This window comes from Eptesicus fuscus, chromosome 14 (genome assembly GCF_027574615.1).
Source record: "Eptesicus fuscus isolate TK198812 chromosome 14, DD_ASM_mEF_20220401, whole genome shotgun sequence".
In the NCBI taxonomy this organism is placed as follows: domain Eukaryota; kingdom Metazoa; phylum Chordata; class Mammalia; order Chiroptera; family Vespertilionidae; genus Eptesicus; species Eptesicus fuscus.
Window position 1 is genome coordinate 18,117,904 of NC_072486.1, and position 26,173 is coordinate 18,144,076.

Consider the following 26,173-nt stretch of genomic DNA (forward strand, 5'->3'; position numbering starts at 1 on the left):
TCAGTCTACTCCCTTTCTATGCCCCTGATTCTATTATATTCACCAGTTTATTCTGTTCATCAGATTTTTTATTCACTTGATTTTTAGATTCACTTGTTGATAGATATGTATTTGTTGTCACTTTGTTGTTCATAATTTTTATCTTTACCTTTTTCTTCTTCTTCCTCTTCTTAAAGAATACCCTGCAGCATTTCATATAATCCTGGTTTGGTGGTTATGAACTCCTTTAGCTTTTTCTTGTCTGTGAAGCTCTTTATCTGATCTTCAATTCTGAATGATAGCTTTGCTGTGTAGAGTAATCTTGGTTGTAGGTTCTTGCTGTTCATCACTTTGAGTATTTCTTGCCATTCCCTTCTGGCCTGCATAGTTTCTGTTGAGAAATCAGCTGACAGTCGTATGGGTGCTCCCTTGTAGGTAACTAACTGTTTTTCTCTTGCTGCTTTTAATATTCTCACTTTGTCTTTTGCCCTTGACATTTTAATTATGATGTGTCTTGGTGTGGTCCTCTTTGGATTCCTCTTGTTTGGGACTCTCTGTGCTTCCTAGACTTGTAAGTCTATTTCTTTCACCAGGTAGGGTAAGTTTTCTGTCATTATTTCTTCATATAGGTTTTCAATATCTTTCTCTCTCTCTTCTTCTGGCACCCCCATAATTTGGATATTGGTATGCTTGAAGTTGTCCCAGAGGCTCCTTACACTATCTTTATATTTTTGGATTATTTTTTCTTTTTTTTTTTTCTGATTGGGTATTTTTTGCTTCCACATATTTCAAATCTTTGATTTGATTCTTGGGATCCTCTAGTCTACTGTTGAATTTCTGTATATTATTCTTTATTTCAGACAGTGTATGCTTAATTTCTGACTGGTCCTTTTCCATTTTTTTAGCATTTTCATTAAGATCCTTGAAGGTCTCACTAAGTTCCTCGGAGGTCTCACAAAGTTTCTCGGAGGTTTCTAGAAGATTCTTGAGTAACCTTATAACCGTGGTTTTGAACTCTATATCCAGTAGTTTGCTTTCCTTCATTTCTTTCATTCGTGACATGTTTCTTTGTCTCCGCATTTTGGCTGCTTCCCTGTGTTGAATGAGTGGCTTTGTGTGGTAGGTGTCCTATAGGGCCCAGTGGCTCAGCCTCCCCAAAATCACCTGAGGTGGATACTCTTGGTGCACCCCTTTGTGGGCTGGGTGCACAGTCTTGTTGTAGTTAAGCCTTGATTGCTGTTGGTATCACTGGGAGGAATTGACCTCCAGGCCAATTGGCTGTGAGTACCTGCTGTGTCTATAATGGAAGAACTTCTGTGTTGGAGACACCCTTATGAGGCAGGACTTGCTTCAGTGGGGCTTTGGTGCTCATTGAGTCTGCCTCTTGATTGTGTCACTTATGGATGTGAGGAGTTGAAATATGGTATGGCCTCACACTGACCACTAGGTACACTGGCTCCTGTATCTCCAAGGAGGTACAAAGTTAGCTACTGCCTGAGGCCACCCAGCAGGAGCTACAGCGAGATCTGCAGATTTCTCCTCTTTGTTTGGGGTTTGGAAGTTTTGGAGCTCTCTGACCCACCTGCAGTTTGTTAGGTTAGGCTGCAAAAGGACAGGCCATTCATATGCAAAAGCTGCTGGGCACAGTTTGGGTGGGGTTGTAAATTGGGTGGGGCAGGGTCTCAGGGAATCACCAGGGAATCACGTAGCAAACAGCAATGGCTGCCAGTCAGCCTTCTCTGCATCTCCATGTCCCCGGGCCCTGCACCCCCGCACAGTAACAATGATTCCTGGGAGCACCTCTGCGAGAAAGCCACACTTGCTTTCCGACCAGATGCTGGACAGTCCAATTTCTCCCCGTACGAGTCTGGGTCCTGGTTCATGGGTTGATGCTCAGCCACTGAACCATACTAGCTGGGGAAAATTGTATTTTGGTGTAACTATTTTCAGTTTAGTTTTTACAGACTGGATAAAATATTTCTTTGTTAAGCGTCATGTCTTGCACGAGCATTTTATACTCTCAAATGTAATTGTCAACTGGAACAGCATGTATATTTTGGTCCATCTTAATTTATGTGCAAGTCTATATCTTTAGTTTAGTATGGGAGTTTTTAAAAAAATATGTTTATATTGATTTGAGAGCAAGAGAGGAAGGGAAAAGGGTAGGGAGATAGAAGCATTGTTTAGAGAAAAACATATATCTGCTGCCTCCTACATGCCCCCTACTGGGGATCAAGCCCTCAACCTGGGCATGTGCCCTGACTGGGAAGCAAACCTACGACCTCTTGGTTCATGGGTTGATGCTCAATCACTGAGCCACACCAGCTGGGCAAATATGGGAGTTTTGATGTAACTAACTTCAGATAAACTTTTGACTAAGATCCCTAAATTGTGGTTTATAGCAAGTCTCAAATTTTAAACTTTTATTTCATGTTGTTAGATAAGCTTTATTTTTACGTTTATTTTAGCACCAATATATTTAGCTGGATTTTTATTTGTAGTAAACTATTCAATAGCAGGAAACATGTATATAAAGTAGTACTCCCATATTTGTCCTTTACACAGTCATCTGCATTGAAAAATGTACAGTTAATCACAAATTTACTGTTATGTAACACAACATTCTTAATATTCTTTTTTTTTTTAAGGAAGAGAAATGGACTTGGTAATTTTTCTTTAGTTTTTATTCTTTTTAGGCTTCTATTATGAGTGAAATTTGAAACATACACTTTTCTCAGGAGTAATGTGATTCATTGGGACAAGACACTGGACTGACTGGTAAGGGTGTAAACAGCCACTTAACAAAGAGGTTTTGTACTTTTGTCACCCAAGCTGGTTGAGCCCACCCAAGCCTGCTCTGTATGCTCAAACCTACTCAAACTATTAAAGTGATGACAGATGCCAGCAGTAACATATTTTATCTAGACTCACATATGCCATACAAACAGTCCCAACCCATATTTAATATGCTGACCATATTCTGGCAGGAGGATCAATATTCTAAAACCTTCTCAGAGGAAAATTCCCTATGGAACTCCTAAATAAATGATTGTACTTGTTTTCCACCATCATTCTTCTTAAATGTTTCAATATATGTAATTTTGTGGCTTAAGAGTATTTTAAAACTCACTAGATTTTATTATTTTCAGGTTATGATTGTACAAACCGAAGTAAACTTGTGATATAAAAAAAACCTCTTTTCATATAATCCTACCTAATAAAAGAGTAATATGCAAATTGACCCTAACTCTGCTACACCCACAAGCCACACCCACAAGCCACGCCCACCAGCCAATCAGGAGCAAATATGCAAATAAACCCAACCAAGATGGCTACAGCCACAGAGAGTGGGAGGGAGGCTGGGTTTCCCAGGCAACAGAGGAAGCCAAGCTTGCCGGCCTAAGCCTCCACTCAAGGCTACAAAGTTTCAATTATAGAAGGTAAACAAATCCAAACAGAAATGGCGACAGCTACAGTGCTGGAAAGAGCAGGAGGCAAGGGTTTCCTCGGGCAATGGAAGAAGCAAAGCTTTCCGCACACCCTGGCCGGCCCAGGCCTCTGCTTAAGGCTATAAAGTTTCAATTATAGAAGGTACACAAACCCCAAAAGAAATGGCTACTGGCCATGGAGCGAGCCGGAGTCTTGGCTCTGCTCCAGGCTACAAAGTTTCAATTGTAGAAGGTAAATAAATTCCAGATACCAGGGCCTCCTCTTGGGTCGCCAGGGGGCATGGCTGGCCTGCAAGCCACCACAGGCCCCTCGCTCAGGCCAACCCATGCCCCAAGGGAACCCCCACCCTGATCTGGGACACCCTTCAGGGCAAACCAGCTGGCCCCCACCCATGCACCAGGCCTCTATCCTATCTAATAAAAGAGTAATATGCAGATTGACCATCACTCCAACACACAATATGGCTGCCCCCATGTGGTCAAAGATCCTGCCCCCATGTGGACACAAGATAGCCACCACAAGATGGCCAGCAGGGGAGGGCAGTTGGGAGGCACCAGGCCTGCAAGGGAGGACAGTTGAGAGGGACCAGGCCTGCAAGGGAGGGCAGTTGGAGGAGATCAACCCTGCAGGGGAGAACAATTAGGGGTGACCAGGCCGGCAGAGGAGGGAAGTTGGGGGCAAACAGGCTGGCAGGGGAGCAGTTAGGCATCAATCAGGCTGGCAGCGGAGTGGTTAAGGGGTGATCAGGCTGGCAGACAGAAGCGGTTAGGGGAAATCAGGAAGGAAGGCAGGTGAGCGGTTGGGAGCCAGCAGTCCAGATTGGAGAGGGTGCAGGCTGGGCTGAGGGACACCCCCCCCCCCTCCGTGCATGAATTTCGTGTACCGGGCCTCTAGTGGTTTATATAAAAATGGAAAAATAAAATAGTTAAAATTCAAAATTATTAATTTTAACTGGCATTAGTTAATATTAGTTTCAAATGGTTAATATTAATGTTCATTGAAAAATTCATGTCTTTTCCCAGTCATATGTAATATTTTTATTTGATAAGCATTTCATTTTAAAGGAAATTAATTGAATTAAATTTCTCAGACATAGAACATTGCCTGTTGGTTCAGAAATTTAGACTATATTCTGAAAATACGCTTTTATCTTCAACACAGTGATACATGTGATTTCTTTTAATGATAAATATTTATGAAGTCAAGCTCTAAATCCAGAAAAACCTGCATTTTAATATTTCATACAGTTAAAAAATATTCTATAGGGAAGCAGTTGGATTCTTTTGTGCTTATGCATTGAAAGTAGCTGAATGTACTTTTAAATTGGCTCTGTCTGAAAGGAATAAAATAAAATCACATGTGAATAAAATTGATTTAGTGTTACTGAGAACTAAGAAAACTCATTGTGTTATAGTGCATATTATATACATATGAATAAACTAATGCCTTAATTTTATTGTGTTACATTAATATTTTCACTTAAAATCATGGTATTTTAAATATTCTTGATTTTCAATCAAATTGAAAAGATGAGAACCTTGAGATCAGGTTTTCTACATCTGTAACTGGACAGTGTTTTGCATCTGTGGTATGTCCTTCTCAGGTTTTTCTTGTTAGATACCCAGCCATGGTGCCATTTATGTTATTAACTATGCTTTTTGGGCTATGCAAAGTGACAGCTAAGACTTACATGGAAATTGTAATTTTTGATGTCTGGTTTTTTACTATGATACTTCATTTTCCAAATTTTCACATTAATACCATAATTTCTTTGTACATAATATAGTTTTTGTTCTTCACTCTCTTGAAAATAATTGTATTAGCACTGTATCTTACGCGGATCCGTAAGAACATTTGCGTCAAGCTTTAATTAATAAGAACAGGAAGACTGCAATATGATTTAATAGCTGTTTGGTTTCCTTGGAATCTTATTGTAAAAAAAAAATTTTTTTTGAATTAGAAAGTTAAATATTTGGGTCAAGATTAGAGAAAGTATAGTTCACTTTTTTGTTTAATTTTATAATTTTTAAAAATATGTCATTAGTGAGGTGCTAATTCAAACACAGTCAAATACTAGTAAATCTGTCATGTTCAAAAACTTCTAAGGTCACTGTGACTACTTAGCAACTAGCTTAATAAGACTTGATAACAATCAAAAGCCAGCCAGTTACATTTTACTCTGATGTAGGTTGGAAAAAACAACAACAAAAACTGCAAACATGACTTTTATGCTCAAAGCAATTACACATTTTGTAAATCTACTGAAGATTCCTTAGCATTTCCTTCAAATTTACTTCTCTTTTAACTGAGAATCCATATATACTTTGAAAAGGAAAAAAAGAAAGTACTGACTGCATCATTTATTTGGACAACTATAATGTTCTTACATGTAAAAACATGTGCAGGAAACAAGATGTCACACATGTATCCTTATTAGTTCTAAGGTAGGAAACTTCATCCTATATTTAGTGACTCATTTCAAAATTTAGTTAAGATCTGATATAAAACATCTTTTCAAAATATCTGACTATGTACCATTGCCCTCTATTGTCAACAGTAGAGCTAACTTTCAGAAGACCACTTTGACTTTTCACTGTGGGATCTATGGTTTTCTTGTGAGTCTGTTTACCGACCCTATTGTCCACGTGTCCTGTAGTCAGGCTTATTGGCTGCTTTTCGTTTATTGACTCCTTGCTGCCCCCCTTCCTGTTCTAATAGCTCCCTCTATCAAGGTGTTCAGAGAAACCTTAGGCATCTACTTACAGGTGAGACTGAGTCAGGGACTTCAATAGTGGTGGTTCTGTTTAATAATACTACTTTAAAAATTTTTACATGAGACAGAAAATAGACTCCTAAGATTGGCTTTTGAGCTCTGGCTGGTGTGGCTCAGTTGGTTGGGCGTTGTCCTATGCACTGAAAGGTTACCCATTAGATTCCCAGGCAGGGCAATGTTTTGCTCTCATGTGGATGTCTCTCTCTTCCTTCCTCTTTCTCTAAAAAATCAATAAAAATATTTTTAAAAAGATTGGCTTTTGATTCAAGGAACTCAACAGGAGAATAGAACATAGCTGTCCTTACTTTGAAAGGATCAGGCTTGAAACATCTTTTGGAAAGGATTATGGTTGATTTGGTATAGTTGTTTATTTGCCTAAGGACACTAAAATTTTGGCTCCAGAGGCCTCTGTGACTACAAAAAAATAAATAAAATAAATAAAAGAAGAAGAAGAAAAAAAGAAAGATATTCTCAGATGAGGATTAATCAAAATAATAAATTAATAAATAAGTAAGTTCTAGCTTCAAGGCCAAAAAAAAAAAAAAAAAAGAGGCTCATATAGTGGATAATGAGGTCTTATGGATGATATGGTGTTCAATGATTTTAAGAAAATAGCAGGCCAACTTCTGGATTTTTTCTCACTTGCTTGTAGAACTAACAGTATTTAAATTTGTCTCTCCTCCATGCTATTTGAAAATTTCTTATAAAATGCAACACCATCCTGAGCACTCATGAGTTTCTATTGATGATTAATTAATGGAGGCAAATGTCTAGATATTTTTTTCTCCATGTTAATGAGTCAGTGTGTCTGTCATATGGTATTTTAGAAATTGTATATGTTGTTTTGTGAAGTTCAATGAAAAGACCCCAATTGCATTATTTTCTAACCCTTGAACAAAGACAGAATACTTTATGTATACCAAGAGGAACTTAATAAATGAGTATATTACAAATAAAATTTTGGTCTCATTTATAAACTATTAGATGTAGACAGACTTTAGTTAAAATAATACTGGAATTAAACACTTATGAAAAAACATCATGGAGTGCTGAAAAGGGCTGCATTAGAGAAATTAATGTACAAGAGAGACTCTGGTAAGGGAGGATATTATCCAAGCATACAGGATATAATCCAATATCACTTGACATGCGAACCACCAGGAAATCCTAAACTCACATGGGAAAGGTCAACCAATAGATACCCATGCTGGGATGACATAGATGTTGAAATTATCTGACATATACTTTAAAGCACTGATTATAAAAATGCTACAATAAATAAGCAGAAATGCTTTTTTTAAAAATTAAAAATATTTTTTTTTCAATTACAGGTTACATTCAATATTATTTAGTATTAGTTTCAGTTGTACAGCATAGTAGTTAGACAATTATGGGAATGCTTTTGGAATGAAAGATGGAAAGTCTCAGCAAAGTCATAAAAAACATACAGGAGAGTTAATGTAAATTTAGAACTGAAAAAAAAAATACAGTAACCAAAATAAAAACAACAACAACAGACTGTTGTTGACAGAGAAAGGGCCAGTGAAGTTAATTCGATCATCAGGATTTTTTCAGTCTGAACTGCAGAATTAAAAGAGATTGGGGGATAGAAATGAATAGAGCTCATCATATGTGGGAAAGTAACAGATCATCTCAATCCTGGAAGGAGAGGAGAAAGTGCAGTATAGGGAAAAAATTCTGAAGAAATTCTAGATGAAAAAATTCCCAAATTTGGTTAAAGACATAAATCTGCAGACTCAAGAAGCTCAGTTAACTCCAACATGATAACCTCATACAAATCCACACCAGATACTTCATAATCAAACTGCTAAAAAATAAAGACAAATCTTGAAAGTCATCAGAAATGATGCATTGATTGTAGGGGAGCAATCATTTGAATGACTATATATTTCTCATCAGAAACATGGAGACAGAAGAAAGTAGAGAACACATTCATGTAACTTTTATTACAGTACTAGAGGCCTGGTGCATGAATCTGTGCACTGGCGGGGTCCCTTGGCCTGGTCTGCGCCCTCTCGCAATCTAGGACCCCTCGGGAGATGTCGGATAGCCGGTTTCAGCCCAATCCCTGCAGGCCCGATCCAGACAGGAGGGAGCCCGATCCTGTGCATTGAGTGTCTGTCCCCTGGTGATCAGTGTGCATCATAGCGACTGATCGATCAGTTGGTTTTTCGGTCATTTGGTCACTTAGGCTTTTATAAATATAGATTTTGTTATATTTTATTATTGTTGCTGTTAATCTCTTGCTGTGCCTAATTTATAAATGAAACTTTATCAATGGTATGTATATATACCAAGAAACAGTATATATAGGGTTTGGTATATCTATAGTTTAAGGCATCCACTGGACGTCTTGGAACGTATACCCAGCAGATATGGGGCAGGGGAGAAGACTGCATTGGCAGTTGTGCACGATACCTTTACCACTTAAAAGTTATCATGCATGGGGATAAGATATTAACTGAAAAATGTGGACTTATTAGTTAATACTTACAGATTTTAATACCAACCTGTAGACTTCAAGGCCTGTTCCAGTTTGAGGTTTCTCTATGTTAAGTCACACTGAGCTATGTGACACTCAGATGGTGTATATAAATGAAGAGTTATACAGTTTCAATTAGAGAGTACATGTTTAAAATATTTTTCTTTTGGGGGAGATGTATCTTAATGGTTTCATTATCAAAATATTTTATCATGTGCCACAAGTGTCTTTGTAGGAAGATTTTTAAAAGCTAGAAAGTAGTGTGAAAATGAAAACTTAGGGTTTAACATTAGTCATCAAGTTGACAGGTCAGGTAGGATTTAATGTTAATTCCAATATTTTTCTAATTTATCCTTAGGTCTTTTCAGGGGAGAGAACAAAGACTAGATTCTTGTGTTAGAGTTTTTATGATTCTGGGAAGTAACATGATTTTATAGTTCTCACCAGTGCTTTTGTTTTATCTTAACCTCTAAAAATTTCTAAGACGTGCCGTATTAGTAGAATCACAGATTAAGAATTCTAAAGGCGTCTATTTTTTGTTTTGATTTCATCATTAACCTCAAGGAGGATGTTAAAGACGTTGCTTTGAGAAACAATGAGGATTAATCATGTTATGTTTGGAAAGAGTTTTGTGCTTCTTGAAAAAAAATTTTTTTAAGTGTTATATGAATTTTTTCTCTATTAGTTGGGCAATAAATTGAAGAGGTTCAGTTTATTTGAACCTTGTTCCTATAGCTACATTCTTTTTCATTTTGGCCTTGCAGATGTATGGCACATGTATAGTCATTGCTGTTATCTTTTTTTTTTTTGATGAAGACTTTAAGTACATTAACATTCCCCGTTTAGATTGTCAGGGTGTGTTTGTGGAACTATTAATAAAATTCACATAGGATGCTTCAACCTATATCTAATGAACAAACCAAGATGTGAATAGTCCTAAGTAGAAGGTATCCATGTTAATTTTAAAAGGAATTCAGGGATAGAAATAGGATTATTTATTTCTCAAGATGAATATTCCATTATTACACATAACTACTGCATATTTGGTAAAACTTTGAAATTTGAAAAGAAGCTTTAGTGGGACAAAGTTGAGAGTGATTATTTATCCAACTCTGAAATATTAAACCACAAGGGACAGTTTGAAGTTAGAGTTGGGTTATGTTTTGTGTAGACAAAAGGAATCTTATACAGTTATCACTGAATATATGTCACCATGACAACAAAAATAGTTACCCTGTGATTTATTGGGATTTACTTATAACGAGGCACTCTACATAACTTTATACATACTAACTCATTTAATAATCAAAATCCCGTCTTTACTATTCCCATATGATAAAAAAATTAATCATAAATTTTTTTTGTGTGTGAGAGGCATTTGAAAATCTGTCTGAATTTTTGCTAGGACATGACACAGTCCAAATTTCTCTAAACATTTACTATAATATTCTTGATAGGTGGGAGGTAGTTAGTAATAAGAGTATTACTAACTTATGATGATATTATTTTAAATGGTCTGTCCTCCCCAACTATGCTTGGAAGAATCATTAACTATTTCCAGATCAATGATTTTTTAAGGCATGTTGTTTAAAGTTGCCCATGTGAGAAGCAGCTGGGTCAAATGTTAATCAAACTAACTTTGATTTGGGACTTCTGTTTAAAATTACAATTTTCCCCTCCATCCATGACATAATACCATGCACTGTCTCCTTGACTGGCAGCAATTTGGCTATTTCTTAGTGTGTCAGACCTGTCTACTGTAGAGCAAGACTGCACATCTTTTGGGAGAGTGCATTGAGGGTTTACAGCAGTGAATATCACTATATCATATAGCTTATGTTTTAAAAGTCAGATCATGTCGAATAAGCCTTCCAAATTTGAAGAGAATCCATTCGGCATTTTCACTTGTGGTAATGGTTAAGTGGTAGGAACTTATTTGTATTAAGTTAAATTAAGAGGAATGCCAAGGGGAATGCTGTACTTAACCAGGACACTAGGTGGCACAGTGAGCTACACACAGGAAATAGAGCCTAGAGAAGATCTGCCTGGGAGATGGGATTTTATCAGAATCTGTAAGACTCCTTATAAACGTGGAAAGATTGAAACGACGAGTCGAATGGCTTTTACATCCAGTTACTCCCATTCAAATGTATTCTAGAATTTCTTATTTCTGTTGCTTATACATGTCCTGGTTAGCTACCCACAAAGTGTAAAATAGATACACTTATTGATTTGGGGGTTAAGAGTCAAGGACATCTCAGTGTGTAGTCCAAGTCACTCCACTTAGCCCAAAGCTAGCACCTTCCTCTTCTTGTTCAGTATCTATGACCAGCAGGCAAGCATAGGTTTCAGTATACTAGGACTTTGTTCCATATTATATTTGAAACTTATTTCTCTTTTAAATTTTGTATCTCAGAAAGAATTTCACAACACATTTGCATAGTTATGGACATCAAAGAAGATGAAGAGCATGTAGGTCGTCATCTTGAAGAAATGCTAAAAAATGAATTAAATGTAAGTATTCAGGTATCGAATTTAATGATTAAAGAGGTGAATGTACATTTTTTTGTTTTTTGAAATGATTAATTTCCTAGTTAAGCTCATATCTAATACTACAACTAAGAAAATGGGAGAAGTAGTAGTAAGTATGAGGCAGTCTATAGGATTATTTGCAACTTGTACCAGAAAGGGCTTCCATTATATATATTTTTATGACAACATTGTGTGTAAAATGTTTTGTTTGCCAAACTGAAATTATTCAATTTTAATTTCCCTGTTTTCATTAAAATGTATCACCAGCAATCAGAGCTTATGATGAACATATGATGACTTTTTAACAACGTCTAGGATAGAATTGCAGTTAAGAGCTGAAGGAAAAAGTTCACTTTTCCTTTGTCCTGATGGCACAGTTGGAAAGAGAACGGGCTCTCTGATCAGACTGCCTGTGCTCAGATGTCAGCTTTATTACCTAATTTCTTTGTCTTAAGTAGAAAATGTTAATAATATCTACATGGTAAACTTGTCAGAAGCATTAAATAAAATAAACAGATTTAAAGTGCTTACAAATGCCTCTGGCTTATGGTGAGTTTCCAATGAATGTGAACTGTAATACTTCAGCTTTCTCAGATGAGGTGAAAAGAGGCGTGGCAGTATTAAGTAGCAGATACTACTGATTCCCAAGCTTCCATCCTGTACTAGATGCATGAACTGTTAGAAATGAAGATTCCTGGAATATAGAAAAATTTAATAAACCGCAGTCTGGGATAAGCTCTGGAATCTTAAGTTTTTAACAAGCTCCCTCAGGTGGTTTGATAGTAAGCAGTGCCAGATTCTACCAGTAGCATTGAGAGTGACAACCCCAAGCTGAGAAGATAATAGCCATCTTAGCTGTCTCTTAGGCATAAGGGTCATACTACAGTCTCCCATGTTGCTTTTATCTGATGACTTTCTGGGAATTTCCCTTCATCCTTGAAAATTTGAGCACCTGTTCTCTGCTTTCTGTCTCAGCTCTACCTGTTAAGAATCTGTTCTAAGTTCGGTGCCCCAGTTTCACTGCTGAACCTTGCAGAATATTTAACGGTAGATAACCGGCCACCACTGCCTGACCCACTGAAGCACCCTTTTGCCTCAAAAAATGGTCTATTACTCTTGAATAATCTCATTCATTCTTTATCAAATTAATGCAACAACCAGCAGCATGGGGCCCTGAAAGAATATTATTGGGACTCTGGCTATCAACCAACCCTAAATTTATCAACCAACCCTAAATTTCGAGAGTTGTTTTTGCTTGTGTGTGTTTTAAGTTTTTTTTTTTTTAATTGATTTTTAGAGTGAGAAAGGGAGAGAGAAACATTTGATGTGAGAGTGAGACATTGATCAGCTGCCTCCTGCATACTCCCCACTTGGGGTGAAGGCTGCAACCTGGGTGTGTGCCCTGACCAGGAATCCAACCAGCAACCTTTTGGTTCACGGGACGATGCCAAACCAACTGAGCCACACCAGCCAGTGCTAAAGAGCTGGGTTTTTGACAGTTATATAGCTGGTGGGTTCTGTGCCACACTTTCCTCGATTGGTCTTTCTAGTATTAGACTCTGCAAGGAATCCTTTGGTTAGAATTATTATAAATATTCACTTTTTGTTGCTACTTCTCCTGTGTGTGTTTAGTGACAAAATGACATGGGATTTAGGGGTACACCCTGTACCTTGCTGGCCTTCTGTGATGTATTCATTACCCTGTCCTTTTCCTTCTCCCTTCCAGTGACCTTTATTTCAGTGCACTTCACCTACCTACCCATTGGGCCCCGTCTGAATATTGCCATCATCTTAACTGTACTAAAAAATTAATACTAAGGCTATTTCTCAACTTCTGACCATCACATGCCTTCATTTCATATCATTTACTAAATTATCCTACTGCAAATATTTCAAATTTATAGGGAACTCCAGGTTGCCTTTTTTCTTTCTTTCCTCTACCTTTTTTTTTTTTTTTCTATCCTGTCCTAATTTAGCTTAGATTCCATGCTCCCTCACTTTTGTGGACCATGGCTCTCTTACCAATATCTTCATTTACCTTATCCTTTGAATGCACCCATTTGGTAAAATCCCATCCAGGTATTAAGTCAAACTTTTCAATTCTCTACACTTTTACACTTAATGACGTTTGGGAGAATCATACAACAGTGCAGGTTGTTGCCATTAAAAAGCACTGGTCACCATTCTTTAGTGGGCACTGACTATTTTAAAGCAACCATGATTCATAGTCAGCTCCCCATTCTCCTCAGTGAATATTTTAAACTGCCTCGAATGCTAACTCAGAGTTTGTTAACCTCAGCACTATTGGCATCCGGGTTAGATGATTTTATTGTGAGGCCCTGTCCTGTTTAGCAGCATCCCTGGTCTTCTACCCCAGAAATGCCATGGCCTATAATGCTAGAGACAAAATTATTGGCATTTATTAAGGTTTTCTTTCTCCCTCCTCCTTGATGACTACCTTTATATTAATATTGTTATGAAATACCATTGTCTCTTATTTATTAACCTTAACATTTTGGCTACTGTTTACTGGTTCTCTGTCTGGGCAACACTGACATTAAATAGTTTCTTCTTTCTCCTACCTCCTCCCTTTCAGTAACTAATTTGAATTGATGTTTTTAAACTCCCAGTTAATACCTGTAAAACAATAGCAAACTTTTATCACATTTTATATACTCTCCCATTTATATGTGATTATATACTATACCGTATCTCTCAAAACCATTATTTATTTTTAGATCCATAAGTAAATATATATTTAATGCTCACCATGAAGCCTTATGTTGATATCTTGCAAACCATTTTGGTTCTCCAAAACTAATCCTCCCATAGATTTCCTCAGGAGGGCTCTGGGATACAGCATTCCCAAGTTACTGCATATGTATAGAATTTTTCTGTGGCTGAAAATCTACACATTCATTTTGGCTAGATGAAAAAACATTCTGGCTTCAAAAAATTATTTTTGAACTTCTTAAGTATACCTCTCCATTGTCTTTATCATAGTCCTCCTTGCACTATTTTTATGGTGGAATCTGCAAAGATTTTAAGACTAAAAACTGTATTTCCAGAATCTTCTTCCCCTTCATTCAGGGTCTATACTGTGCTTAGTACTTTTAATTATTAAGCACTTAAATTTCTTTCTTCCTTAACTTCAAGTATCTAATTTATCTCTAACTACAGATAACAGCTATTTTTCAAAGTTAGGCTTGACGTGAACTTAGAGATTTTATTTATATAACAAACAAAGCCAAGATGTATACAGATTCTCAAAAGAAAGGAATACCGCTGTTTCTCAAGTACTGCTTAGTTGCAATACCAGCCTTTGAAGGGATAGATTAGATTCTTTTTTAAACTAGGAGATAGTGTAGAACTTGTAAAAATGAATTTTGTGTTTCCTGTTAATTAGATGATCTTGGTTGACCTTGGAAGGAGATACCATCCATTTCTTTTAAATATGCCCTAGCTTCTAGATTTCCTGAAACTTGTTAAACAATGCAGGACTTACCAGAATGTTTTCTTGCAGTCAGCAACTCTAACACTCATAGAGTATCTTCTGTGTGCCAGAGACAGTGCCACATGCCTCAGTCCTTTAGAATAAGTTATGCCCTTCCCTCTCATTTTACAAATAGAAATAGGGAATTTTTGTGGTTTAATGATTTGCCTAAGATCCCATCACTAATGAATGTTGGTACTAGTTGATTCCTTATATTTTCTACTACTTAATACTCTTCTAAGCAATGGTGATATAAAAGAAAGTTAGATTTTTCTTTTTTGACATTATACCTACGTCTAGAAAGAAGTCCCTTCAGGAAAGAAATTTCTCGTTTTATTTAAATTTTCTCTCTCCTGATAAGGGCAGCTTTATCTTCTGGCATTGTTCAGCCCATAACGTACAGACAGACATCAAATGCCTCTTCAAACATTTTAACCTCCCAGAGCTTTTGTCTCACTGAAAAGAACATACAAAAAGGCTGAAGTCACCACAGTGGAAATCCAGGCACCTGTGGGGAAGATCAGTGTGGGCGGAGCTGCTCAGCACACGATGGGAGGATTGTTTTATTGGCACGAAAAGAAAGACGTTTCTCATTGAAACTGGGCTTGCTTTGCTCGATTTCGAGATTATACCTCAGAGGTGAACTGAATATCTGAACTCTCATGTAGTGATACACACAAACTACATGGAAGAAGTTGTTAAAAAGTGAAACAAGGAACTAACTGGGTAAGGGACACCCCTCCACCCTTCATACACATGCACATCTCTTAAATTTCAAGCTCATATTTAAATTTCAAGGCGTTATTATCAGGCTTGTTATATTCCTTCTTTGCATTCTTAAGGAATTTGAAGTACTTCACAGAACCTACCTACTTTGGAGATAGAGGTCTCAGAGATACATCATGAAGAAAAGGCTCTCACTTCTTCCTAAGAAGAAGACTTCATGCTATACATGGTGCTGAGAGTAGTAAGGAATTCATAAGTAGAAAGATGGTGATCATATTTTTTAGTTCATTAATTCACTAATTTATTTATCAAATAATAAATGCACATTAAGATTTAGTCATTGGAAATAGGGAGCAAATATGGTTCTGTGTCTTCAAGGAACATACTGTTAAGTTGGGGATAAAACAGTAAAATACAAAAATATTTTAAATTACAAATGGTGGTAATTATTCTTAAGAAAGAGTAAACTGCCTATGTAAGAGAGCTTTGGAAAATCATTTAAAGTTGGGAGTGGAGGGTAGTGAGTTTGAATCTCTTGGCAGGTGTGCCATTTGGTTAAGTCTGAAAGGGTAATCAGGAATAGCTGTCTAAAGAGAAATTCCGTTGGAATGGCGTGTGAAAGGCATGTAAGGACTTTCATTCATGATGGCTTAAATAAGATTTTTTTGGTTGGAATGCTTTGATCTGAATGGAGGTAGAGGGATGGGAGACAAGGATAGAGATGGGATCATGCCTAAACGCAGCCTATTAAGTGAATTAAGGCTACTACCACCATTGTCAATAATACTGTGCTTACATTTTGTCCAAAGAACAAAATGAAGTGATAGAAAACGTAAGCTACAATGAAGGCATGATCCAATTTACTTCTATAAAATGATTATGTTGGGTGCTATTCCTTAAAAGTAACATTGTGTGATATAGATGATATATTATGGAATTGTACACCTGAAACCTATATAATTTCATTAACCAATGTCATCCCAATAAATTCAATAAAAATAAAATTTCATAGAAAAAAAAAGTAAAATTGTATAGAAGAAGACATGTAGGACTTAAATATAACATTTCAGATATAACATTACCTCTAAAAACACATGTTACTTCAACCTAATTTTCTTTTGTATAATAAAATAAATGAATGCTGATCTCTATTTTGTCCAAACAGGGACTACAGGAACTTTTGGTGTATTTTGCTTATCCACCCCTTCCTGTTTCCTGGAGCACATGATTTGATTATTGTTTTGTGTAACCACAAATGACAAGCAGGAAATGTCTGAAAATCGTGTGTTTTCCTGGGTGTCAGGCATGCTTTGGTTTTTGAGGCTGACTGTGGGACCTAGTTTATTTTTCCTAATGCCCTCAAGGTTGTGTCCAGTGTATGGGTCTCTGCTTTTTCTTATAGACCTAACTGAATTTGGTGTATGACATATTTATCAAACAAAACATCAAAAATAGCCAATGAAGAAAGGCAGAAATAAAAGAAACAGAACAAATTAAGCCATTGCAGCATTGTGAGGCCCATTCGAAATAGGGCTCTTGTATGCTTATTTTGACACGTATTATAACAATATTTTAGTTTAGAGATGTAAGATTTTTTATTTTTCGAAGCTGAACACTGTAAAACAGTGTAATAACAGTGAAATAACATTGTAAACTCTCCCATTGGGCCTCTGACTCTGAACAATTCCAACAAAGTTAATTCAGTTAGGGTATGTGGTTTTGGTGTATGTACAAGACTACAGAAATTAGCTGAAGACCATCCAATTAAATCCATTCAGTTTATTTGGGATGTTAGCCAGATTTCCTGATCAGTTTTCCAGAGGTAAAAAAGAAGGTTCAAAATTATTGGACCACCTAGTTGCTTGGGATGGTATTAATTATGTTCGTGCTGTATTTAATAATATTAAGAGTTCATAATTCTAATTGGTTGTCATGATTTTAGAATATGATTATTAATGAGGGAATAGGGATAATTCTCCCTAAATATTACTTCCTCTATTTTTTTATATACCTAACATAGCTTCACCTTTTATATCTGTCTATATCTTTCAGAAACAGTGACATATTGAAATACTACTCTTCCTAAAGGAACCAGATGGTTAACTTTTAAAAATGATATTGATCAATTGGGATAAAAAGGAGGCATATGTAAAACTTTAGACAATAATTAATATATATATATGTGTGTGTCTTTGTGTGTGTATATTTGTGTGTGTGTGTGTATGATATTCTATATCTTTGTCCATTTAGGAAAGAGATCTTTGTTCACAAGTTTTAGACAGCTATTATACTGAGTTAAAAACAAACAAATAAACCAAAAGAATAGCCAACATCTAGCTTTGGGCATATACTTATAAAAATAAAGTCTTCTAATTCAGGAAATTAATTTACTTTACACACATGGTAAGTATATGTTTTGAAGGAAAATCCTTATAAAAACCTGAAAAAATTGCTTTCTGGCATATAAATTATAGTTTTTAACCTTCAAAAGTTGATTTTGATGGATATATCCATTTACTAATTTTCTTATGCTATTGAGATTGAGATATACAGTTTTAGAGCTTATTCACAGTGATCTTGTTTTATTGATTTTTTTGTCCCAAATATAGGAAACCATGTTTTTAAAATATTATTTTATACTTATTAATTAATATATTTACTCTAATAATTAAGTTGGAAGATGTATGTCATTTCAACTATTTGCATGCAGTATAACTCTATAACACCAAAAAAGTAGATTTTTTTTCTTTTGTTCTGGTGGCTTTCGCTAAATAATAGCTCCAGCATTCTGCTTCATTGAATGCCCCTCCATTTGTCCATTTCATGTTTTATTTAAAGCTTAGTTTCACATTACTCTTTCCATGACGTGGTCCCCAGTTTTCTGGTCCTTGGACTTCCTACTCACCAGCAATGGTGTGATTCTGCACATCCTGCTCTTAATCATAATTATGTACATTTCTCTCACTATCTCTTTTATCACTGATCCCGTGCACAGTGCTGATCCCTTGCACATATGGTGGGAGCCAGACAAATAGTTGTGGTTAATGGGGATGCGGTAACGAATAAGAAAGCTTCTGGAATACCTCTGCACCTGGACATCAGCCAAACACGTTTCTGGAGATAAAGAGGTAGCCGCCAGGCGTCCATCAATCATGTGAACAGTTGAGAAGCTTAGAACACAAAGTACACCCGTGAAGTCCTAATTGATTTCCCAACCCTAAGAAAACTGTTTTCACACAGGGAGGGAAGAGAAGGGGAAATAGCAGATGTTGCAGAGGTCAGGCGGACTGCAGTTAGCAACAGTGGTCGGCTGGTGGGCAGCAGCCTTCTGTCAGAAAGGAGAGGAGACCGAGGGGGAAATGAACTCCCAGCGGTGTCACAGTGGGTGGGGAGCTAGGCCCATAAACAACACTTCAAGATTTATTCTTTAGAATCTGTGATAAGATTCTCTATCAAGATAGGAATCTGCCTTGCTTTATCTAGAAATGTACTACGTGAAAAACATCCCGAGGTGTACACATGTTCACATACTTCTGAAATAAGACACGTGATTATGTTTTTGTTATTTTTGCTCAAGATGTAATTTATTCTTACAGTTTAAAAATATTTTTGACCTATAGGCTAAACAATATATATCCAGAAGGCTACTAATATGCCACTCATAATGGAAAGTTGTGTGAGATAAAAAATTTATTTTTTTAATGTAAATATAGCAATTATAGTTCTTACTTGAGTGGAAAATACATTAGTGAAAAATGGTTTGCTTGCTCTGTAGTACTTAAAGAATTATAGTGGTAGTATATGGATTGTACATCTATGGGGGTGGCATTAAATATTCTTTAAAAACGAATCTAGTGCATAGTGTCTTTGTGATTCTATGTGACGGAACTCTTCAGTGAGCTGCTCATACATGTTTATAGCTGATTTTAGTTTTCTTGTTTATTTCCTACCTAATTTAAAATTGGAGATAGTATGAAAACTAGATAGTAGATGAAGTTTATTTAGCCCAGAATCTGTTTTTATTATATACCTCATCCAGCCATTTTGAACATACTTGTTACATTTGTGATTTGTCATTTTAAAATAACACTAAAAATGAAAAAAATAAAATTACATTAAAACAAAAATAAATAAAATTACATTAAACATTTGTCTGGTAAAATGCAGTGTTGGTATTTCCCATGTAAAAAGAATGGCTACTATACTAAAGTCTTCAAGTCACTAGAATATTACTGCTGTTTGTGTCAGTTATTGGTTCATGAATAAGTGCTAAAGACCAAAAACTAGAATTCTTTTACTCTGAATTTTGCAATAGCTATGCTATTGGCATTTGATACAGTTAATTCTTTGCACTGAAGGCTGCCCTGTGCATGCTCATAGAATATTTAATAGCATCCCTGTCTTCTCCACCCACCAGGCCCTGGTACTACTTCCAATCCACTGTGACAACTGAAAATATTTCCTGACTGCTCAATTTCCCCTAAGGACAAAGTCGCCCACACTGAACTGCTAATATAACCTATTTCATTTAATGAACACTCAATTTTAGATTGGCTAGGGGATAAAACTATATATATCATATTTATAATTTAAAATAAATACATAGCTAAATGAAATAAAATATAATCTTTAGTAGACAAATTAAATCATCTATAAAACTGATTGGAAACAATATTTGTTGGCATGGATTCTAATTAGTAATTTCAAATTAATGACATTTTGACTAGAATATAATTTACTTGTACATACTTTATTAGGGCATATTTATATGGAAAACAGGCTCTAATTATACTGCTGTATGCATCTGGGTAGTGTCTGTATTACTTAGAAAAAGTTAAACTTTCATAAATGTAAATTAGATTGTGCTATAAATTTGGCAAGAATTTGAGGGGAAAAACAGTTGAAGTAATTATTTTTTTAATTTAGTCACTTACGTTTGTCATACTGATAGATTTAATAAAGATATAGGTGATTTATTTTAGGGGCTACAGAAAGCATTAGCTGTGGTAGTCAAGGTCAAAGTTATCTTCTGATTGCTTCTTGGAAACACACTCCTCAGTAAATGTGTCTACTGAAAATGAAAGAGGACTTTTATGGTAAGGTGAGTTCAAATGATCTAATTACTTCAAAGTGTGGTTATGGACCAGTTATAACAACATCAGCTGGTATATGTCTTGCTACTTCAAAGTGTGGTTATGGACCAGTTATAACAACATCAGCTGGTATCTTATTATAAACTAGAGGCCTGGTGCACAGATTTGTGCACCCGTGGGGTCCCTTGGCCTGGCCTGTGACCTTTTGCAATCCTGCACCCCTCAGGGGATGTTGGATAGCTGGTTTCAGTCCAGGCTCCGCAGGCCCGATCCAGACAGGAGGGAGCCCGATCCTGTGCATTGAGAGTCTGTCCCCTGGTGGTCAGTGCGCTTCATAGCACTTGTTGACCGGTTGTTTGGTTGTTCAGTCGCTTAGGCTTTTATGTATATATATTCAGATGCTTAGACTCCACAGCATATCTAATGTAATAAGAATTTGTATTTTTAATAAATTCCCAGAGATTCTTATACATATTGAAATTGGAGAGACACAGGTGTAAACTTTATTTCCTCTTCCCAATATGATGTAAGCTTTATGACCACAGAAGCATTATTTAGTTTATTGCCAGTGTCTGGCTCAGAGCTTTCAATAAATATTTATTGGTTGAATGAATGAAACTCATCTATCACTGGATAGGATACTCTACTCTTCATGACTTTTTGTTAAATTAAGACAGATAAGATTTGTTTATGTCAGCTTGCCAATTCTCAGCTTGCAAATGTTTTATGCATTACTACAAAACACAAAGAGGTTATATTGCTGCACATAACTTTTTAACCTATCATCCTGGAAAAAAGGATGATATTTACAAAATATGCCTGCCAAACACAATTTATATGAGCTACCCCCAGTCATTTTTCATTTGCTGCAATATTGCCCATTAGTTATATGTAGCTTAACATCTGTGGTAAAATTTAATGGAAAAAATAAACTTTAGTCAATGTGCATTTGGCAGCTTTGTTTTTTTGTTTAGACATTATCTAGATTTGGACATATAATCTGTATGATAAAACGGGAACCTTGAATTTTTGTGTGCTCAGGTTTGTTAGTATGAAGGCTATTTTCCCATTGTACATTCCTGTACTTTTGCATAGAACAATACTTGGCCTTCCAAGGGAATTTTCAGAAGTGGAGATTAAATGAAAGTGAGTAGAATGATAATAGCAAACATTTAATATAGCTATATGTACAAGGTTGGCTGACATGGCAGCGTTCACACTAGACTTTAGACTTTTTAGAACAGTGGTATCGAGGAAAAGTCTATGGTCTCAGGAATGGAGACAGCATCCAGTGCATTATGTGGCATTGCAAATGGACCTTCCATGCTGAATGGTAGACTCCAACCTTGGTGTAGTGTGGCTTTGAAGCTGAATTACTAGGGAAGCACCAGCCCTTCCCGGGTGTGGTAAGAGACTGGGATTCAACCCCCGAGTACCATGGCAGCCCCTTGGTTCTAGAGCTGTTCTGCCTGTCCAGCGTTTAGAATTGGGAGAATACCAACACGTTCTCTGGTCTATCCAACAGGCTAGGGTATGAGTCTTGTGGTGGCCACTGGTATGATCCAGCAGCTCAGTGTTTGTGGTTGGAGATCCATTTAACATGGCGCAATAGGAACCTGGTTCATTTGCTACCTCAAAACTCTACCGAGATTCATTGCCTGAAAGCTGTTTTCTCTGAAGCTTTCCAGGAGGCTAACCTATAGGGATGAATTCCTGTAAAAATTAATCCTTAAATCTCACCTATTAATTTAACCAATCTTCCGAACCATCTTGAAGTATTGCTTTTCCTAATGAGTATACTGCAGGTTCGTTGCAGAGCTCGATTCACACCCAGGGAGCTTGGCTTCAGAGGCCGTGCTCGTAACTACAAAACGATGCTTTACAGCTATCTCAAAAATAAAAATAAAAGCAGTACAGAAAATGCTGAATCCTAGGTGGGAAAAACCTCCACAGAAGTCTAAAAATAACCATGAAGAAAAGTTTACTTGGCAACTCAAAATTTGAAAATAGTGAGTACTACTTAAAGGAGTATCTCAGGTGAAGATTTCTAAGAGTAAAGGTGGGGAGGCCCTGGCTGTTATCCTCTGGCTGGAGGCCCAGATGCAGCACCCACAGGCTAGAGACAGTCTGATCAAGGCAGTGACTGATGAGCTGACGGCCAGGCTCAGCCTTCAGTGGGCAGCAGTCATAGCTACAGAAGGGTCCCTTCAAAAACCTGGGTTTGCATTATAGAAAGTCTTTCCCTCCCAGCTTTATGAAGGTATATTTGACAAATAAAAGTTGTGTATATTTAAGATATACAACTTGATATTTTGCTATGCACTTTGAAATGATCACCACAGTCAAGCTAATGAATTTAACCATCACCTCATATAGTTACCATTTTCTTCCTCTTTTATTTGATAAAAACACTTAAGCTTTACTTTCTGAGTAAATTTCAAATACACATACAGTATTGTTAGTTGCAGTCAACATGCTACACAATAGAACTCCAGAATATATTCATCTTGCATAACTGAAACTTAAAAAAAAATTATTGTTATAAGTATTACATGTGTCCCCTATTTTTTTCCAATGACCCCGGCCCCAGGTCTCCACCATCCTATTGTCTGTGCCCATGGGTTATGCATATATGCATACAAGTTTTTTGGTTGATCTCTTTCCCCTCCACCCACCCCCACCTTCCCTCTGAGATTCGACAGTCTATTCCATGTCTCTGTGTCTCTGGATCTATTTTGTTCAACAGTTTATTTTGTTCTTTAGATTCCACGTATAAGTGAGATCATGTGATACTTGCCTTTCCATGACTGGCTTATTTCGCTTGGCATAATATTCTTCAAGTTCCTCCATGCTGTCTCAAAGTGTCAGCGATCCTTCTTTTTTAGCACTGCATAGTATTCCATGGTGTAAGTGTACCACAGCTTTTTTATACGTTCATCTACTAGTGGGCACTGGATTGTTTCCAGATCTTAGCTATTGTAAATTGTGCTGCTATGAACATAGGAGTGCATACATTCTTTTTGATTGGTGTTTCAGGTTTCTTAGGATATATTCCTAGAAGTGGGGCTGAAACTCTGTACCCTTAGACCAACATCTCCCCATTTCTCCCACACCCCACCCCCAGACACCATACGCCTTTTAATTCTTAGTGTTGTTTACAGGGTAGAATGAAAGTGCATCTCTCTCCAATTCCCTTCTTTATACTCACATTTGTGCCATTGTTTAAACAGGAGTGGGGTGAAAATTGAGAGATTCAGAATCAGAGATGATCTAACCAACATATTCTGTCTGTAAAAAAGATTTTTGAACCTCTGACTCATGGGACATGAACCAAAGCCTCTTAGCCTCAGTTAAGCCTTAACTCTTCTTGAAATGGAAAACATTTGTTGACAGCCTATCTTCTTTCCTAAAATTCATGCTTTAAATAATGTTCTGAATATGCAGATGTTTGCATTTAGTTAACACTAAATTTTTTCTAAATTCTTATTTGTTATGATGTAAGGAAAGTATTTCATTTTATTTTTTGTATACTTCAATTTTACTGAACACATTGGAAGGTTGTTTTAAATTTTGTTTAAATGTTCTTTGAACCAAAATATTTACAGAACAAGGAGTTCTTCTAGCCAGCAGATTGTTCCATTTGTTGTGTGTGAGTGTGGAAACATTAGGAATGACAGCATAAGATGATGCTGTAGAGCCTTTTCATAAACAACCTAATAGCATTGTCTAATGCAGCCTTTTGTTTATTAAAGGTGTCAAAGACTCCTTTGCTATATTTAGGTAATCTCTAAATTTCTTTACTCAAGCATGGAAAGTACTGTTTGTTTCTGCTTGGAAGGAAAGCAATATAACCAAATAAAATAATTACACTTAACTGGAAACAATTATTAAAAGAGTCTCAATTTCAAGAAGGAAAAAATTATAATTTTGTTTTGTGTTTTTTTAAAGGGGGTACAAAATGATAATATATTTAATACCATTTGTAAAAACATTGTATGTGCATTTCATGAAGCTTTTAATTTATCACATAATAGTAGAGCAAATACATTTTAATAATAAGAAGAACAACTAAAACTTATGCTGGGTACTGTGCTTTCTATCTATATCCTGTTTTCTAAGAGCTTATATTATATTTATTAACTGTTCATAATCAAGTTTAAGAAATATATATTTATATAATAGTTTTAATAAGGAAACAGTATATATTGAAGTCAACATGGGATGGCCATCATAGGCAAGAATGAGCCCAGTGTTTGTGACCTTAGAGTTTAAGAATATTTGTGTTAAAGAGTGAAGTTGGATGGTTAAGATTTGAATAGAATATATGTAGATCTGGAGTACTTTAATGACAAATTCACAATTTTAGATTTAATCTAAAAGGAATTACACATTCATGTTATATCTATCTATCTATCTATCTACACACACACACACACACACACACACACACACACACACACACACATGAATGTGTATGTAATTCCTTTTAGATTAAAAGGAATATATATATTGCTAAACAGATCCCTTGTTTTGTAATTAAGTTGTAATATAAATTAATTAGAATATTGAGCTATATGGAATAAAAATCTTATTAGGTAAGTGTTTGTAATATATGTACCATTCCTTCTAAATCTAGTCTGGGACTACCACTTGTAATTATCTCTTTGCCTCTTCTTTTATCTTACTGTCATTGCCCTAGTTCAACTCTTTTCTCTATCACATATAATAATTTCTTATTGCTTTCCTGGCTTCTAGTCACTCCAGGTTTTGTTAAACCTGTTCTTTGTAACTGTAGTAATTTAACATGCTTCCAGAATCCTCCAACAAGCTAACCAACCTTTCAATTTTATTCCAACATTCTCTGCAATACATTCTTTGTGTAAGAAAAACCCCCAGCTACTTGCCTGTATGGGAATATATCCTGTGCCTTTTTAACCTATTTTTCTTATCTGAAATAATTTCCCAATATTCTTGTTTGCTAAAATAATAATCATTATTTATGGACTAGTTCAAATGCTTTTTCTCTTGATAACCCCATAAACTTTAGCCTGAATTATTTGTTTTTACATATGGTCCTTGGCTCTATGTGTCTACAGCAAATTTGTATTCATTTATAACAAAGTTGTTTATGTTCATGTTTGGTCTTTCTATCTAATTTGTAAACTCTGTTTCCCCCCTCTATTTTTTCTCTCCTAGCATGTGAAAGTCACATCTGGGCCTCTGTGTCATGCTGGCAGAGATCTCCAGCAAATCATCTTAGAGCAATGCTACAGTTTTGTTTGCGTGAATGTAAGTAGTAAATACAAATGACTGAAAGCACTTGGGGATCTTACACATGTAATGGGGACGAGAACCTGTGTTTCTTGATCAGTAAATATTTGATTTTAAGGTTTTGATAGGTGAGTTGTGTCATTTAATATGTACTTGGAAGTTTTATTTTTTTATCTTTTGAAATAGGAGAAGAACATTTTCTAACAAGCTAATCCTCATCATGAGAAGATGTTGATATTTCCTTGGACAGTATTTTCAGTTTTCTGTTTTGTACTTGGTATAAAACAGATAAGACAACACAGGTTCAAATTAATAACTAATACTCATTTAATAGGTATAAACTTACGGGTGCT

The 26,173-nt window shown here is 36.1% G+C and overlaps 1 protein-coding gene across 1 annotated transcript in view; it reads left to right on the forward strand.

Annotated features, from left to right (window-relative positions):
- CRPPA (CDP-L-ribitol pyrophosphorylase A) overlaps positions 1–26,173 on the forward strand; it is a 162,735-nt gene that overhangs the window by 47,371 nt on the left and 89,191 nt on the right. Inside the window, exons 6-7 of the mRNA XM_008148501.3 lie at positions 11,122–11,219; positions 25,746–25,838. Coding sequence (XP_008146723.2) covers positions 11,122–11,219; positions 25,746–25,838 — 191 coding nt within the window. The remainder of the gene's footprint in view (positions 1–11,121; positions 11,220–25,745; positions 25,839–26,173) is intronic.